Source organism: Alexandromys fortis, unplaced genomic scaffold, assembly GCF_014885135.2.
Source record: "Alexandromys fortis isolate MF-2015 unplaced genomic scaffold, M_Fortis_MF-2015_v1.1 scaffold_0, whole genome shotgun sequence".
Classification (NCBI taxonomy): Eukaryota; Metazoa; Chordata; class Mammalia; order Rodentia; family Cricetidae; genus Alexandromys; species Alexandromys fortis.
Window position 1 is genome coordinate 23,859,395 of NW_026067949.1, and position 17,561 is coordinate 23,876,955.

The 17,561-nt window shown below is 44.2% G+C and overlaps 1 protein-coding gene across 1 annotated transcript in view; it reads left to right on the forward strand.

The window, feature by feature from the left end:
* The window catches only part of Limch1 (LIM and calponin homology domains 1), a 299,518-nt gene that overhangs the window by 139,641 nt on the left and 142,316 nt on the right, over positions 1 to 17,561 (forward strand). Inside the window, exon 3 of the mRNA XM_050149634.1 lies at positions 4,105 to 4,174. Within this exon, the coding sequence (XP_050005591.1) occupies positions 4,105 to 4,174 (70 nt within the window). The remainder of the gene's footprint in view (positions 1 to 4,104; positions 4,175 to 17,561) is intronic.

A 17,561-nucleotide genomic window follows, 5' to 3' on the forward strand; every position in this document is an offset into this window, starting at 1 on the left:
CTTTTTTAGAACAAGGCTTTTGGGTAATAATGCACCTCAGAAGGGACATAAATATAAAATATCACCATTCCTGTCACTGAATAACCTGTCATTCATCAATTTACATGGATGGGAAGCAATTGTGGCTTTAAGTAAAATTATAGATGAATAATCTTCCTCATGGTTGTTGTTGCTTGTCTCTTTGTTTCTTAGTAAACAGAAACTTTTCCTCAGTTTAAGGCAAAATACAAGATAAAATCCAGGTTCTGGGTAATGTGAATTTGATGTTACTTTTGTCGTGGTATACTGTAAATTCTGTACAGAGCCAAGAGACTGTTTACATGGGAAAACACAGCTGTGCCGTCCTGAAAATGTCCTCAATGTGAGAGAGCAACATGTCCTTCTGTTTTCTTGGTTTTTAGCGAAACGTTTTGAGAGAGGTTGTAGTTTTCCACCACCACTTTCAGTAAAGTACCATGTTATGGTTTGCTTTGTTTCTTTACTTTTTTGACATCTTCATGGGATAGGGAAGTGTCTGTCATCAGGACACTTTATGAAGAATGAATGCAATGATGAGTTTATAAAAGATGGGTGAGTAGAGCCATCATTACTACAATATCAATGAGTCCCTTGGATGCAGAAGACAAAGGATGCCCTTTGAAAAGAATTTTTAGCCAATATATTATGGAGGAGAGTTGTTTTTTTTTTGCCTACTTTCATCAGTTAGCAATATAGCTTAAAACCTATTAGCAATGCTATGTCATTTGGTTTTTAACTAAATCTAAAGTTATTTAAACAAATGATATATCAAAAAATGCTCTCAGTCCATTTACAATGGCAAAAAACTTACACAAAAACGTGGGGAAGTATTCATAGAGAGTGTATGGGCTGAACTCTGCTAGCTTCTCCAAACCTCATCTCTTTAAAGCTGCTTTTGAACCTGCATTACAGTTGATAAAACAGGCTAACAGCCATGTCTGGACCACCACTAGAAAAGGACTCAGCTGGGGCTTGGAGTCAGGCAGTCCTCAGAATGAATGCTTCCCCATGAGTTCTCCAGTATCCTCTGTGGTTATTAGTAAGGATATAGCTTCCATATGCATTGGTAAGACATGCTCTCCAAGGTAGGTTTCCAACCTCCAGGACAGACAGTCACTCCTCTGTGTTCATAGAATGCAGAAACGACACCATTTTATAGAAAGGACTAGAGAGCCTGGAGATTTGGTACTAAAAGGGAACCTGGAAATAATCCCCTGTGGGTACTGAGGGACGGCTGCTTCGCTAAGACAAGGAGCAGGATAGTGTATTACGGTGTGGTGTGGTATGCTATGGTATAGTATATTTGCCCTTTTAAAAATTATGTGTACTTGCCTGGTGGTGGTGGTGGTGCACACACCTTTAATTCAATACTCAGGAGGCAGAGATAGGCGATCTTTGTGAGTTCAAGGGCACTACAAGAGCTAGTTCCAGGACAGCCAGGACTGTTACACAGAGAAACTGTGTATCAAGAAACAACAACAACAACAACAAAAACCAAAACCAAAACCAAGAATTATGTGTACTTAAGTTTTTTCGTTGGCAATTCTTCACATTGTCTTTAGGGACTAGACTGTGGCCCCATGGGAGCATAGGAACAGCAAGTGATCTACACTTTGCTACATATCCCTTTGTTTTCCTTTGAATTGTCAAGATTGTACACAGATGTTTTATAGTTCTCTTTTAAATTACATGATGAGGAGCTACCAGGAAAAAGAATACATGCTAAGAATTCTATCCATTCAGTTGTACAGTGAGTGAGAGACATGGGATTGCTCAACCGAAATGGGACATCTTCAACAAACCCCTTCCTTCAAGGCTTAGGGGTCTATGGAGAAGAGCAGAAGGAAAAGCTGCAAGAGCCAGGATGTCACCCAGGAAATAGACTCCTCCAGACACTACAGCACCAATGCACAGATGAACTCACAGATGCTATGGGAACATGCCCAGGACCTGCATAGGTTTGAGTCAGAGAGGATCCCAGTACTAGCAAGAGAAGGTGGTCTTGGAGTCCCACCCCTAACTAAGAAGCTGTTTGCAGTTGATACCTGCTGGCTAAGAGAAAATCAGTTTTCTCCAATGGAGTGGTACTAGTTACATCAACCACAGTCCAGAGAAGTCCCCACATCCTCCCCTTTTATAGACTTTTTCTTTTGTTTTGGTATTTTTTATCTTATTGGTATTTTGCTTGTTTGTTTTGATTTTTTGTTTTTTTTGCTGTGCAGGTTTTTGCTTTTTTTTATTTGAGAGAGAGAGAGAGAGAGAGAGAGAGAGAGAGAGAGAGAGAGAACACAATATTCAATGGGTAGGGAACTAGGAAGGTTCTGGAAAGATAAGATCAAAATATATTGTATGAAAATTAATTAAAACAAATTAATTTTAAAAATTCTGTTCTTTTTTCCCTTTGGAAATCTTCTGTGTATTTTAAGCCAAAGGATAGGGAATTTTAATACCATCTAAAAGAACATACTGACCTAGGTCACATGGGTACTGGGTCTACCTAGCAGGACCTCTGAGCATCTCTGGGGAAGTGACTCAGCCATACCAGACCTCGCTTTCTATGCAGTAAAATGAGAAGTTACCTCCAACTCAAAATGCCAACAACCCAAGCATAGGTTTTATAGAAGTACTTTTCCAAAAGGGTTAAAGGCATGGCTAAACCAACCTGGTTAGTGGAAAAGAGTAGCCACCTTGGCTTCGGTGAACGAAGTGTCCCATGCCTGCTCTGACCGTTACGTGCTGGAGCAGTGTGTGTGCCTTGTAATGAATGACATGTCCTGAGAGCTGGCGCTGAGCTTTGGTACAGAAGCAGAGCGTCCTATCCCACTGCTATGCTGTCTCCATCCATGCGGAGTGTCTGAGAATCTGTTAGTCACCTGTGGAATCTCTCAGTGGGGCCTGGAGCCTTTACTGGGGTCTTGGATTGCAGGGCGGAGAGCAGAAGTCGGCAAACCTTTCCTATAAAGGGCCACAGAGGGGACATCACCCACTTTGTAGGCCACATGTTCTCTCGCTGCTCACTGAACACTGAGGCTGTAGACAAGAGGAGCTGTGGGCTAATCTTCACAAGCGGGCTTGGCTGCGGCTGTGTGCCAGTAAAACCTCTTTCGCAAAACAGGTGCTGGATACCCTCGGCCCGTGGCTTTGCGGTTTGTGGACCCTTGAGTTTTAGTAAACTTCAGATTTCTCTTTACATAGTATTCTGAGGTAAATCCTCTAGCTGTCTAAGTCTTAAGTAAGTACTTCCTTTCTACAGTCCCTTACTGCCAGCTAGCTAGTCCTTATGAGCACCCTACTAGAGTGGAGCAAACGCTGCACTCTACCTTCTCTCTGACGCTGGCCACGTTCTCGTTTTACAGCATGCTAGCCATTCTTCTGTTCTTCACACTGTTTATGTACAGACCACAGCTCAGTTACTCTGGCACCCCCTTGCTTGCACTTCCATTTTCACATGTGTTTAAGATCTCCCTGAAAACTCTCTTGCTTAAGTGATTCTTTTTTGGTACCTAGGGAATGGTGGTCAACCTTGTTTCGGATCTTCAGGATGGGATTGGTTACCCTCTTAGAAAGTCCACTCTTCCATTTTTAAATGAAGCTCTGCCACATCTAGCGAGCCGCTCTCCTCAAAGTACAAATAGGGTCTGGAGACAAAATTTGTCTTGGCAGATCATCTGCAAAGATCTGTGTTGGTCTCTGAACCTAGTCCATCCCCAGAGACATCCTTGCCTGAGCCAGGAGAACTGGCAGCTTGCCTCAACCTGGGTTGCGGTACATGGCTCTGATTCCAGACAGTTCTCTCCTAGCCTCCGCCTCCCTCACGTCTTTGTCTGTTCCCACGAAGCACTCTCTGCATCTTTCCTTTCTCCTCTCCTAACTTTCCACTCTGTGACTCCACCTGCTGTCAACAAACTCCATGTTGGCAGAGCTCTTTCCTTACCCGGGGAGACTGACGGATGATTGAGATTTACGGCTTGCTTTAAATTCCCAGGTTTTCCTAGTCAGCAGTTTAGCCACAGCCCGGGATGCAGGTGATTTGTGCGATCCATCTTGTTTGACGTCTCACTTGACATTCTGCCTTTTTCACGACAGGTTGCTGAATGCTATAAAGCCAGGACTTGTTAAAAAGATCAATAGATTGCCTACCCCCATTGCAGGATTGGTGAGTATCCACAATTGAGATTTATTTTCCAATATTCCTTCGCTGTAACCTGAGGGTCACGGCAATGCCGTTTATCACAGTTCTTTGCCGCAGTGTGTATTCTGCGTCAGTGAGAACACATTGACTTCATTCCACTCAGAGGTTCCTTGAGCACGAAAAATTCCAACCATGTTCAGATGGCATTTTAATCATTGTTTGTATTTTTTCCCAAGAGGGATACAGTCCTTCAGTCTTACAGGGGTAAATTTGTTCTGGGGTAAGAGGCTGATAATTTAGTTGAGCCCAGGAGGGGAATGTGATTTTAATTACATTTCCTCTTCTTGGTGCTTCACTGCGGGCCCCTTTCAGTGGGGAAGAGGGGAACGGAGGCCTTTCAAGAGGAAATAGCACTTTCATAACAAGGTGCCTCTTCCAGTGTTAATCCAGCACTGGCTAGTTGTAAACCAACGCTCTCCGAAGAGGACTCATGCCAAAGCCAGACAGTGTTTGTTACCGGGAGAACCATGCAAGAATGATCCCAGCCCTTCCAAGCCCACTCATGAGATCTGTAGAATTCACATGTTCATGTCACATCAGGCAGGATCTAGTATTCATATATTTTATGTGTTTTATAATTCTTGACAATCAATAGTGGCCACTTAACTGATCCTACCCTTTTGTAGAAAAAAGGGAAAGTCTAAAACAGGAAGATAACAAAATCTTAATTCTTGAAGGAGCTCCTACACACACACACACACACACACACACACACACACACACACACATGGTCTGGTAACGATTCACTGACTGTTTTCTTGATTATCGCCTTCTCTGCCTGTGTTTTTGCAGGAAAACAATAAGAAAAATGTGAAGAATTTAGGCTGGCTCCTGCCTAGGCCCTGCTGATTGTTTTAAAGTTTCTTAGTTATATCATGATGACTGGTTAAAATTAGATGTGACAAGAAGCTTTTGTGCTTGAAGGCTGTGGGGGTCCTGGTGGGAAGGCACGATATCAGCGAATTGAAGAAACTGGATTCTTTTGTGAAGAATTGCCATTTCTGTGGATACACTTTCCTTCCTATATTGGTTGGTAGAGAGCTGGAGATTAGTCATTAAAATTCCACCTAATTTGTTTGTCAGAACCATGTATCCAATAAGCTAATAAATAGGGAGGAGGATAGAGAGATATACTTCGGAAGAGTGGTTTTATATATAATTCAACAAAAGATATATATGAGTATTATTGATGTATCACATATGTTAGTAGGTATGTACATCCATTATTTTAGTTAGAACTTTTTCTATTAAAGTCATCTTTTCCAGATGTGGAAGCCATGGTCTTTATGACTGGTGGGTTTCTGTTTGGCCTTGAGCCTGTGGCAGCCCCTGATCTTGCTGACCTTGGAGCTCTGGGGATTAGTGTCCCAGGAATAAGAGGAAACAAGGTGAAGGAGGCTCCAGGAAGCACTTGTGAGCCACAAGCAGCTCTGTGCACGGTAGCTAGAGGAAAGGGGCTTGGAAACCTTAATTTCCAATGCTAGCCATGAGTAGTTTCAGTAACATTGCCTGGTTGAGAACATACATGCATTTTGATAGTTTTTCTTGGGGAATCATCATGTTGGCAGTGTATGCTGTGTGGTGTGTGCCTAGGGCTGGCTGTGTTTACATAAGGAGGCCAGAGTAGGACTTTGTGTCTTGTTTGGTTCCTCTTCATGTTATTGCTTCGAAACAGTTTGCCTCACAGAACTGGAACTTGCTGGGGTTTACAGACATCTACAGACATGCTTGGCTTTTTACGTGAGTGCTGGAGATTTGAACTCAGGTGCCCACGATCGCAGAGCGAGCACTCTGACCCTTTGACCTAGATCTCCAGTCGTATTAGATCAAATACTGTTCTTTACATGTCTGGCAATTTGATGTCAGCAGGGGTACTTGAACTGCCTTCCTGCTGGTATAGTTGACCTCTGTTTCCCCTTTCTTTATGTCTCCCCACCACCCCATGGTCTGGATCTTTTCTAGCTGACGCTTCCCTGCTTGTTTTCATTCTTTGTCACCTCTTCCTGACTGAATTACTATCTTCTGACAGTATATACTATGTTAGTGTTAGATACTAAATAGATTACCCCTTAGTAGTGGAGCATTTAGAGAATGCTTTCCTGAGTATACTTACTGTCCCAGTGGTTAATGAATTCCTGGTCCTTCCTCTCTTTCTGGCAAAATCCTGTGCATTTATCAAGATCTAATGCAGAACCGTCCATGTGAACCCTGGAGCCTGCATAGTCTGTTAATATCTTTCCTTACAGAATATGGAGGGCATCCCTGATATTGGAGAAAAGAGGTTAATGCATGAGAAAGATAAGCATCGACTTTAAGGATACCCTGGAGAATAAGATGGTGGCAACAATTTGAAATGGAAGGCCTGTAAATGTTTAGTATTTATGCTAAAACAGTGTGGCTTAAGATGCTAATTAGCTACGATCACACATGCCAGTGGCATCAGTTGTCATACTTTTACATTAAAAACCATCATTCTGAAGAGTGTAAGAAAAGTCCAAATGAAGGCACATGCTGCAAAGCAGCAGACCTGTGCTCATCAACATTGTTAATGTCACTTAAATGTACAGATGCTGTGGTAGCATTATAACCGTTTGGGTAGGTTTGCAAATTTTTTTTTTGCAAATTTTTTTAAATTTATTTATTTATTAAAGATTTCTGTCTCTTCCCCGCCACCGCCTCCCATTTCCCTCCCCCTCCCCCAATCAAGTCCCCCTCCCTCGTCAGCCCAAAGAGCAATCAGGATTCCCTGCCCTGTGGGAAGTCCAAGGACCACCCACCTCCATCCAGGTCTAGTAAGGTGAGCATCCAAACTGCCTAGGCTCCCACAAAGCCAGTTCGTGCAGTAGGATCAAAAACCCATTGCCATTGTTCTTGAGTTCTCAGTAGTCCTCATTGTCCGCTATGTTCAGCGAGTCCCAGGCCTTTTCATATCCAGGCCAGCTGGCCTTGGTGAGTTCCCGATAGAACATCCCCATTGTCTCAGTGTGTGGGTGCCCCCCTCGCAGTCCTGAGTTCCTTGCTCTCTCTCCTTTGGTTTGCAAATTTTTATATTAGCACAAAGACCAGAGGTTCAAAGAGAATTCTGTTTTGTAGGAGGAGACTCCAAATAAGCAATACATTCTAGATTGTTGCCTTTGTTTTAGTATATACATATTTGAGTGTGTAGAATATATAATGTGTATATACTTATAACATATATGTATATATTAATATATGTATATATACATATGTGTATGTGTGTATATATAAAATGGTTTTTCAAGGCAAGGTTTCCCTGTTTAACAGTCCTGACTGTCCTGGAACTCATTTTTGTAGACCAGGCTGGCCTCAGACAGAGATCTACCTACCTTTGCCTCCCAAGTGCTGGGATTAAAGGTGTCCAGTACCACTGCCCAGCAAGTATATTTTTCAAATGATATTTCCTTCATCCTCATATTCATTGTTATAGGTTGCTCACTAGAGATAATGACTCAGATACAGTTTATAGCTGATTGAAAATCTTTATTCCAGGCTGTGACTACACTTAGGTATTTGGGGCCCAACTGTATCTCCAAATGTTTAGGGTAAGGGGTTTTCAAAAGCAAAAAACACATCCTGGTAATTTGCTTAGCAGCTGCAGGGGGAGGTTTTATGCAAGCAAGCAGTTTAGCAGAAACTGAGATAAGCAGTTAGCTCTAGGGAGTCCTGCACAAGCAGGCAGTTTAACAGAAGCTAAGGTAGCTGGGGTATCTTGACCTCGGGTTCCTAGAATAGAGTTGGGTAATTTTCCATGGAGCTCACCATCAAGGAGACCAAATTCTAATTAAATGTTTAATGACTGCAATAAGAATACAAGATGGAGGAAACTCTGCACTGTCTTTTCCTGTCACAGTCATGACACTAAGCAAAAGGCAGAGAATACCTCAAATGTGCCTTAAGACTTCCAGGTCAGTGTGTACATTGCCAGGGAGTTGGCAGACCACCAACCCACTGTTGATCAAGAAGTCTCAGGTCTCCTGAGAAGTGTGGCTGGAGGGTTTTCTGTGCTGAGAGAGGGCGTGGGGAGACTCAGTATATTTATATGTGTGTGTCTGTGTGTGCTTATATCCATTATGTATGTGTGTGTGTCTCTGTGTGGGCATCTTCTAACGGCTTAGCGTTGAAAAGTCAATCCGGTAAGATGGGCCAGTCACTCAACTGGAAGATAAATAGCCAAGTCTGTTTTCACATACCAATCCAGAATTGCAAACACATGCAGATTCACAGAGGCATTAATAGGTGTTTTTTTACTTCCCTAACTGTGGTTTTAGAGAGTTAAAGGGGCAAAGGTGTTAAAACAAAGTAGCTGAGAACCATTTCCTGGCAAGAACTCATGTAGAGCCTGGATCCAGGTCTGGGTTCCTTCTATAATGTTGACGTCTAAAGCTGCATGGTGACTGCCTGCAGATGCTTGCATTCTTCTTTAGGTGTTAGGGAAAACGTCTGCTGCTGCCAGGGAGAAAGACCTCAAACTCAGGGCTTGGCCTACCAAAGATTCCTTTGTAAGCATGCCTTTGTCTGCCAGCTCATCAGTGTTACACAATCACGTTGCGTCCTGAAGTTCCAGTGAGCGGTCATTAGAGAAGATGTTGAAGGCCACTGCATGCCAGGGCCTTGCTTACCATGAAGTTTGCAGCTTGATCTTTTGGCTGTATTTCTATTTTAACAGTCATTTACATATGCATATGAGAAGTGAAATTAGAGACAGAGGATACTGGAGATGCTGCCTCAAGTCCGGAGTCTTCTTAAAGCTATCTTAAAGTATTCATTTGGTTTTGCATCTGGGAGCATGAGGATGAAACTGATTCAAGAGGAAATGGATGCGGACATGAGGGCATATGGTGTGTGTGGGGGGGTATTTGACCCAGATTAGGAAAACAGTATAAGCTGGGATGTGTGCTAACTCCTAGCGACCCTTCTGTTACATATCCAAGTGTTGCCAGTTGAAGATGGGACAGATACGTGACAGATTATTGGAATTCTTTGAGCAAGAAGAAAGGCAAAGTCTACCCTACCATCTAGTCACCTTAAACCACTCAGAAGTGATTTTTTTTTTTTGCATAAGGGATATATTTTTCTCTAGCCAAAATACTGTTTCAAATATGTTTCAAAGTATAACTGAGCTTCCTGGAGTGGCTGTAATGGAAGTTTCTAGAATCGGCAGAATTCTGGGAGCTTTCAGAAGGCATCTGCAGTGGTTGATACCTTTGAGGGAGATCAGAGAAGGACGGGTTGATGGAAGGGCTGTTGTCTGAGGTTTCTGTCCTGCCTGTTTCCCACAAGCGTTAAGTTCCAAAGAAATCACACAGAGGTCTATATTAGTTATAAACTGATTGGCCCATTAGCTCAGGCTTCTTATTAACTCTTATAACTTATATTAGCCCATTAGTCTTGTCTATGCTAGCCACGTGGCTCAATACCTTATTCAGCGAGGCAGTCACATCTTACTTCTTCTGTGGCTGGGTCACAACTGCGGACCCAGTTCCCTCTTCCCAGAATTCTCCTGTTCTTGCTGCCCTGCCTCTACTTTTTGCCTGGTTGTCCCACCTATATTTCCAGCGTTTTATTAAAATACAATCGTCAGGGTACAAACCATTGTCCCACAGCAGGCTATGGGGTCTTCCAGGCTGTAAGAAGATTAAACAGATTGTTTTAGACAAAGGGCACTTTTGTGCAGCTCTTGAAAGCAGACGTGAAAAGCCTTGTGCAAACTTCTTTTTAGGAAAAGGACAAGGTAGTAAATTTGGGCCCCAGGTGCTGGGGTGTCTACCAGCCCATGAGAAGTCTCCCTTAGAACCCACCTTGAGGTGAGCTCCCTATATCAGCCCACTCTTCTGAAAACCTTGTCTTTGAGGTAGATAGCCTATCACTTCTCTCAGAATTTCTAGGACTCTCACCCTCCTCCAACAGTTTGACTCCTAGCATCCACGTGGTGGCTTACAACTGGCTACAACTCCAATCCCAGGTGATCTGGCCCCTCTTTTGGCCTCCATGGACACCAGGCTTACCCATAGTACACATACATATTACCAGACAAATACACATGTAAAACGATATTTTTTAAATATTAGGAAGTTTTGCTGAAGACTTTTTTTAAAAAAAATCATGATTCCACTTGCAGCATACCCCAAAACTTCCTAAAACGGCATTCTCTTCCGTTCTGTATGCATACGTGCTCACACGTGTGCATGTACACACACACAGCCAAATCTCACAAACGAGGAGGGGGGAGGTGGAGAGAGGGAAGGAAGGAGGGAGAGACAGAGACAGAGAAAGGGAAGGGAGAAAAGAAAAGAAAGTAAGGAATGAAAACACAACCGTTTCAGGTGGAAGTCACAGTCCTTTATACCTTCATCTCTGAAGTGGCATTTCATTACCTCTGCCTTGTGCATTTAATTAAAAGCAAGTCATTGGGTGCCACCCACACTCCAGTGAAGGAGGTGACATAAGGGCTCAAATACCAGGAGTGATCCCTGGGAGCCTTCACACGTCCAATGCTGGGGCATCTACTCTCCAGCTGGTTTGGTTCACCACGGTTTGACTTAACTATGATGGAAAAGTGATGCCCGTTCAGTAGGATCTACACTCTGAACTTTTCCTGGGCTGGCGGTGTGCAGTATGACATTTTACATCCTGACAGTGGCAGGAGCCATCGTTTCCAGTCAGCCATACATACGTAAGCGTAAAAAACATGTGCTGTTGCAATCTGTGTCCCTGGGTATGGGGTTTGGTGGGGGTAGATGTGTTAATCACATATTCGACTTACAATGTGTTTCTCAGGACTTATCCCCTTTGTAAACAGAGGAGCATCTCTGCTGACCTGTAGGTCTCTCATTCTTCTGAAGGCATGTCCCTAGGGCCATAGGACTTTAAGTTTCCTGGGACAGTCTCTCTTATATGACACCCAACTTGTTTCCTTATTTTTTGTTTCTTTTTTTTTTTTTTGTACATTGCACACACACAAAAAAAAAGAGATGGCTTGTTCTCTCTTGCCTTCCAAATGAGAATCCACTTCTGACATAAGTCATAAACTTTAACTTTTGGGGGACCTCCTTCTAGGAGGCAAATAAACAAGTCTGACATTGTAGGGTGCTAAGTCTACTATGCAGTGAAGAACAAGGAAGGTGTGCTGGCTTGAGATCAAAACCTGCTTTGAAAGGTGAGGTGTCACCAGGGCTCCCATGAACACAAAGCACCCTGGAGTTGTGGGAAGGATGCTCATGTGGGAATGGTCAAGCTGGAAGAGCTTAGGAACTGTGAGTGGCCAGAATTTCCATGTGACAGTACGTAGCGCTAAGCATCTCAGAGAAGTTAGTGTTTTTAGAAAGTGAACCAGAAAGAGTACAATGAGGCTAGAAATGCCATCTACAGAGAGTTGGTCTCCTTTCCCCTGCACTGAGAGCCACTGAAAGCAAAGAACTTCGGTGCTGCGGAGAACTGTGCAGTTGTGTGAGGCTAGCCAGTTTTTATCTCTAGGACAAGATACCCGAGATGAAAAACCCAACGGGGGAAATGGTTCTTTTTTTGATTCATTTGTACAGATTTCAGTCCAAGATCAGCTGACTCTGTCGCTTTGGGCTTGACAGGAGGCAGGGAGTTATGGAAGTGGGGGGGAGGGTGTGTGGCAGAGGAGACACCTATCCACATGGCAGCCAAGGAGCAAACAGGCAGAGAAGAGACTGGAAAAAACATGTCCTTCAATAGTACAGCTCTAGTGACCTTTCTCCTCCCACTAGGCTTACCTCTTAAAGGCCACTCAGCTGTGACTTCATTTTTACGTATGTTGTCATACATACATATGATCATGATCGGGTCACATCTTGGCGTCCCACCTCTTAATACTGCTGCGCTGGGGGCCAAGCTTTTAACACATGAACTTTCGGAAGACATTTCAGATGTAAACACCAACAGTGTGGGAAACCAATGGTGGGAAGAAACGAGGAATAAAATCATTTGATTAGGAGACAAGAAGTCCAAAGGAGAGATGATACACATCTAAGCCTCAGTGAAGGCCAGGGGAACGGACACGGGAAGACAGAATTTGTCTCCAAATGCAATAAGCCATCATTTTTATAAGACATACCGTTTTTACGAGCCTAGCTAATAAAAACAACCTGCCCGGTCAATTATGACACAATGCTAAGGCCCCAGCAGTGGAAAGACGCAGCTTTATTTCAGATGTTAAAAATGCGTACGTGTTGGACTCGGTGAAACACAATAAATAATGCTAGGAAGATGACAGCTGTTTTGGACCTGAGCAACTTGGAGGATGCTAGTGCCATTAACAGGGATCATGGGAGCAGGGGAATGAGAGATGGGTTCCAAGAACAAAGATCAGTGCTGTTTTGGACACACTGACCTGGCTCTAAGAGACGCTCATGAGCAGCTGTCTGGCAGCATATAGGCCGTGTAGGGTTGGAACTCGGGGGAAATGACAAAATTTGGACTCAGTTAATGAATGAAAAATTTTGGCACTAAATCTTTACATTTAATAAAGTATGGACAAAAACAATTTCTTTTACTGTAATCACAAACTGTGAATGTCCACCCACGTCCACTGGTAGTCTTGTCTTTAGGTGAGTTTGGCCAGTACTGAAAGGATTCAAGGAAAGGGGGAGAGAGAAAAGGGACTTGAAGCCTCAGGAGGAGTTGTCGACTGTGAGAGATAGATGTGAAATCAAGACAGATAGAGACTTTGAAAGTCCTTTGTCCGATTGGCTGACAACCTGTTAGGTAATCCCTGCCAGACTCCAGCTCTCAGCCTTTCTCCTACCCCTTGACTTCTCCTGTTAGGGCCAGGGGAGTGCCATTTGTTTGACCACTGTAACAATTGCCACACACGGGGAGCTCGAGCAACAGACAAGTGTTCTCTCAATTCTGGAGGAAGGTGCAAGTCCAAGAGTCAGGCACCATGAGGCCCAGTTTCTTCTGAGTCTTCTTTTTCTTTGCTGTGAAAGAGGCCATCTTTTGCCTTGTTACATGCTTGTCTGTGTCTACATGTCCACCTTTTTTTTGGAGGGGGAGTTGAAACAGGGTTTCTCTGTGTAGCTTTGGAGCCTGTCCTAGAACTCGCTCTGTAGACCAGGCTGGAACTCACAGAGATCTGCCTGCCTCTGCCTCCCGAGTGCTGGGATTAAAGGTGTGTACGACCACCTCCCAGCTGCATTTCTGCTTTTTATGAGGAGGCCATCCCAGCTTGGCTTCGGCTCCACTGAGAAGATCTCTTATAACTTAATGACCTCTTTAAGGTCAAATACGGTCAAATTCTGCATTATGGGCAAGTACAATCTAGCTTGTGACAGTGGGTAAGCCAGCGACCTAAATTCTTACACGCACTGTGTGTGCAAGCCTCACTCACTGAAGTCGAATCGCCTCTTGGTACGCTGTACATTATTTTCCAAACTTGTTTCCATGATCATTTTGTGTCCTTGGGACACAAGGTGGGAGTTATATATAGACATTCTGTAAGCTTTTTCATCCTTCCCCCTAGGATTTTTTTTCTCCTTCCTGTCTCTGGGGGAAGAAAAAAACAAACCCTTTCTTTGAAGAAAGAGCCCAGTTGTTGTCCCTTATCTTTCACTGGACAGAGTTCAGCAGCTTGTGACATTGCATCACTTCCTTGCCTCTCCGCTTGGGAATAAACCCTTTAATTAGGACCTGGGAGGAAAAATATGTAAGAGCAGGAACACATATTCTGGTCTGCGTCTCACCTGGTCTTCACAGTCGTCTCCTACCTAAAGAAATCTCCATGAAACTGGCCCCTTACCATAGACTTCCGGCTTGAGTTCATCTGAGTTCTATAGTCTGACAAGAAAAAAAATCTCCCTCCTAGCTCCAAGGCGTCGTCCGAACAGTAGGCCATCGTTGGCCGAACAGTAGGCCATCGTTGGCCGAACAGTAGGCCATCGTTGGCTGAAATAACACTGCTCTTCCAGTGCGTCTTCCTCTGAGACTGTTTTTGTAGGAAGTTTGTCTTGGCAAGCATTTCAAAAGGATTGCTAGACACCTATCTGGTAATTAACTGGCTTCCCGCTAGAAGCTTGATTCCACCCTCTTCTAAAAATGGACGGGAGCTTTAATTTCGCTCCCCCTTGCCCTCTCAGCCCTGTAAATACAAGGTAACTGGGTAAAGGCCTCGCGAAAAACTTGTGTTTCCAAAGTTCTGTTTTTCTTACCTTAAAGCTTCTGTTTGACTCCAATATAAAGCTTTTAAAAATACGCTATCTGGTAGGCCTGGTGGCACAGACCTCTGGTTCCAGTTTCTCGGAGTGGAGGATCGCTTGAAGCTAGGAGTTCACGACCAGCCTGGAAACCAGCGAGACAGCCACCCCCGCCCCCGCCCCCATCAAAAGTGAAAAAACAAACCCAGAAAACTTAAAATAAAAGCAGCGCGAATGATACAATGTTGTAGAAGTAATACTTAACCTTAATGGGCCTCCTCCCGTGGCTCAGCGTGAGGGGAAAAAAATAGCAAAGTAGAAAACATTCTAGAAAGTTCCCGGCCAGAGCTCTTCACAGCTGCCAAGGCCAAACCACAAGTTTCAGAAACAAGGTAAGTCCTGAGGAAGCGGAGGGGACATGCTGACAATGTAATGTGCTCTCTTTGGTGGCGTCAGGAGAGCCGGAAAAGAACACTAAGGGAAAATGAAGGAAATACGAGGAAAATACAGAGTTTGGTTCACAGCTCTCTGCATGAATCTGCTCACCAATTGGTGCAGATGATCCCAAACATTGAGATTCAGGGCTTCGGTTGTACTGAAACTCTTTATTTTTGCAAATTTTCTGTAAATTTAAAAAAAATCTCCTAAAGTAAATATTTTACTTAATAAGTAGAGTAAATGACAATCGCGGTAAAGGAGGGCACGATGGAAGGACACAGGGAAGGGCCAGGAAACACAGCAGTTATTAATAAACGCTAAAAGCTGGCCTACCGCATGATATATTGGTGTCAATAAACGGCAGGATACCGGAGAGTCTGCTGGCCTATCAATCTAATAAACTTTTATAAGTGATGGATGGTCGCAAACACTGTGTTTTACAGCACCTGAAAATTCCAAACAGTAAATCCTTACGCAGTATTTCTGCTCACGTATTTCAGGGCCCTGTTTTTAGAATCTGCACAAAGGAATATTTCATGGCCCTGTATGGAGTTTTAATAAAAAAAACAACAGGTGGAAAATGGATTCTGCAGTAGCGTGAGCGACTCTGACCGTAAATACCAGCATCTAAGAATGACACCAGCGGAGACGGTAAACACATGAATCACCCACATGAATCACCCAGCAGCGTTGGATTCCCTTCTCGGATGTCATCTCAGTTTCAAGCCCAGAGATTAAATGCCACCATTTAAATTCAAAACACTGAACGGATGTGATGAGCTTTTATGTTCATGGGGATTCACAGAGCGCATGGGATAGTTTCCTCACATATAAAACGGAGCTAATAAATCTCATCTCGGCCTTGTGGGACCGAGCAAGCTGACACACATTTAAGTGTGTAAGAAGATGGGGGATGTATGTAGTGTGTTTCCAGTAAACTGGAGCAGTGTTTATTATTTATTAGGCGTGTGTTTGTTTTCATGGTTGCAAGACAAGGAGCCATCTAGCCTTTTAACAACACCGTTCTTTTAGAAATGGGGAAACTGAGTCACAGAAGGCGGTAACTGACCCAGGACCTTGCAACTGGTTTGTCTCATAGCTGGAACTCCAGCCTTATGCCCTGAGCCTTCCTTCAATCCGATTCCAGAAGGGCTGACGGTATTGCAAGCCCACTGTGTGCTGGGGACTGTCACCTCGTAGTTTGGCAGAATTGTATCTGGGTCTCGGAGCTCAGGGGACACTTTCTCCTCTTCTTCCTCTTCCTCCAGGGAGCAGAATCCCGCCTCTCTCTAGCACTTCATTCTCTCCTCTCTAGCACTTCATTCTCCTTCCCTGCATCAGCGTCTCAGCTCCTGCAGCCTGCTCTGCTCCGAGCTTGGCTCTGTGGTGGTGAGGATCTTGCTGGGCAGGAGAATGTAGGGGCATCTAGGCTGCTGTGCAGGGCTCACAGGAGGGGAGCTGTAGCTCCCGTCTCTCTGTGTGGGTCTGCTGGAGCTCCGTGAGAGTCTGAGGACGTGCTGGGGTGAGTAAAATCCGTTATTGGAAGTGTATATGATGGATGATCAGGGGAGAAGGAAGGAGGCTATGTTGATTTTTACGTATAGTTTGAAACATTACTTTTTATGAGCATGGCTAAAGTAATTCCAAAATCAATTTCCTGTCACTTAGCCCTTGATACGGGTTTTCACCCTTTACATCCCCTCCTCACCACCAATTGCTTTAACTAGGGTTTATCTGCTAAGCAGAATATTGCCTTTTCCTTTATGGTTATATAGTGAAAGGCACAGATATATTAATTTGTCAAACTCAGGAGGATGTTAAGAATCTTGTGAATGAGAAGCAGCCCTGCTGTCTTTTAAAGACTGGTGCTAACACCGCATCATTCCCGACAGCACCTGGTGCCGTACAGAGATGCGACTACATACCGAGGAGGCACCTCTTCCCCGGACTTCTCTTGTTCAGCTCTTATCTCAGCTGCCCCCCCCCTTGCATTGTGGAAATCTCCTTTTCTGGCAGTGAAGAGGGAAATAATCAGGGAGAGAACTGGGCAGGGAGGCAGTGGTTCTGGATTCAAGGGCTGGAGAACCAGCCTCACCTCCAGGTCCTTGTCCATCACAATCCGTATTTATAGCAGGCCGAGAAAGGACTGGAGGTTATTCCTGAGAAATCTAATAAAATCCCGTCAAAGCTGTCTGAATACTGACCGCTTCATGGCACTGGTTATCAAGGGAAGGAAATATCCCATCATCAAATTTATGGGGCTGGATCGAAAACCAAATTGAAACGGCTTCGCGAATCCCCGTGGCAAAATGATTCATCTCCTTAGGGTTGGAAAATCTATTTTTATCACCTTTATTCTGCCAACTCCTCATTTCCAGTCTCTCCCTGAACTCCTGTGATTTCTTTCGTGGTGCCGACTAAACCAGATATCTCCAGAATCTGACCGTTCTCCCTGGATCCTTCCAGCCTGGCTGATTCAGCAGCCAGGGGAGAAGAGGCTTGTTCTGCACTGTGTAGGTGGGGACCCCCAGAGGTTGCGAGTCTCCACAGCTGCATGGGACCCCAGAAATCTGTTTAGAGGTGTGAGCCACACTCTGCGACCTGCTTTCTTTCTCTGCGGCTGTGTTGAGTTTTATGGATGGCTGTAGCTCTTCCAGCTTACTCAGTAAAGAAGGGACAAGAATATAGCACTCCTTCAGCCCTCCCTCTGTGACCGGGAAGGAAGGCACATGAGT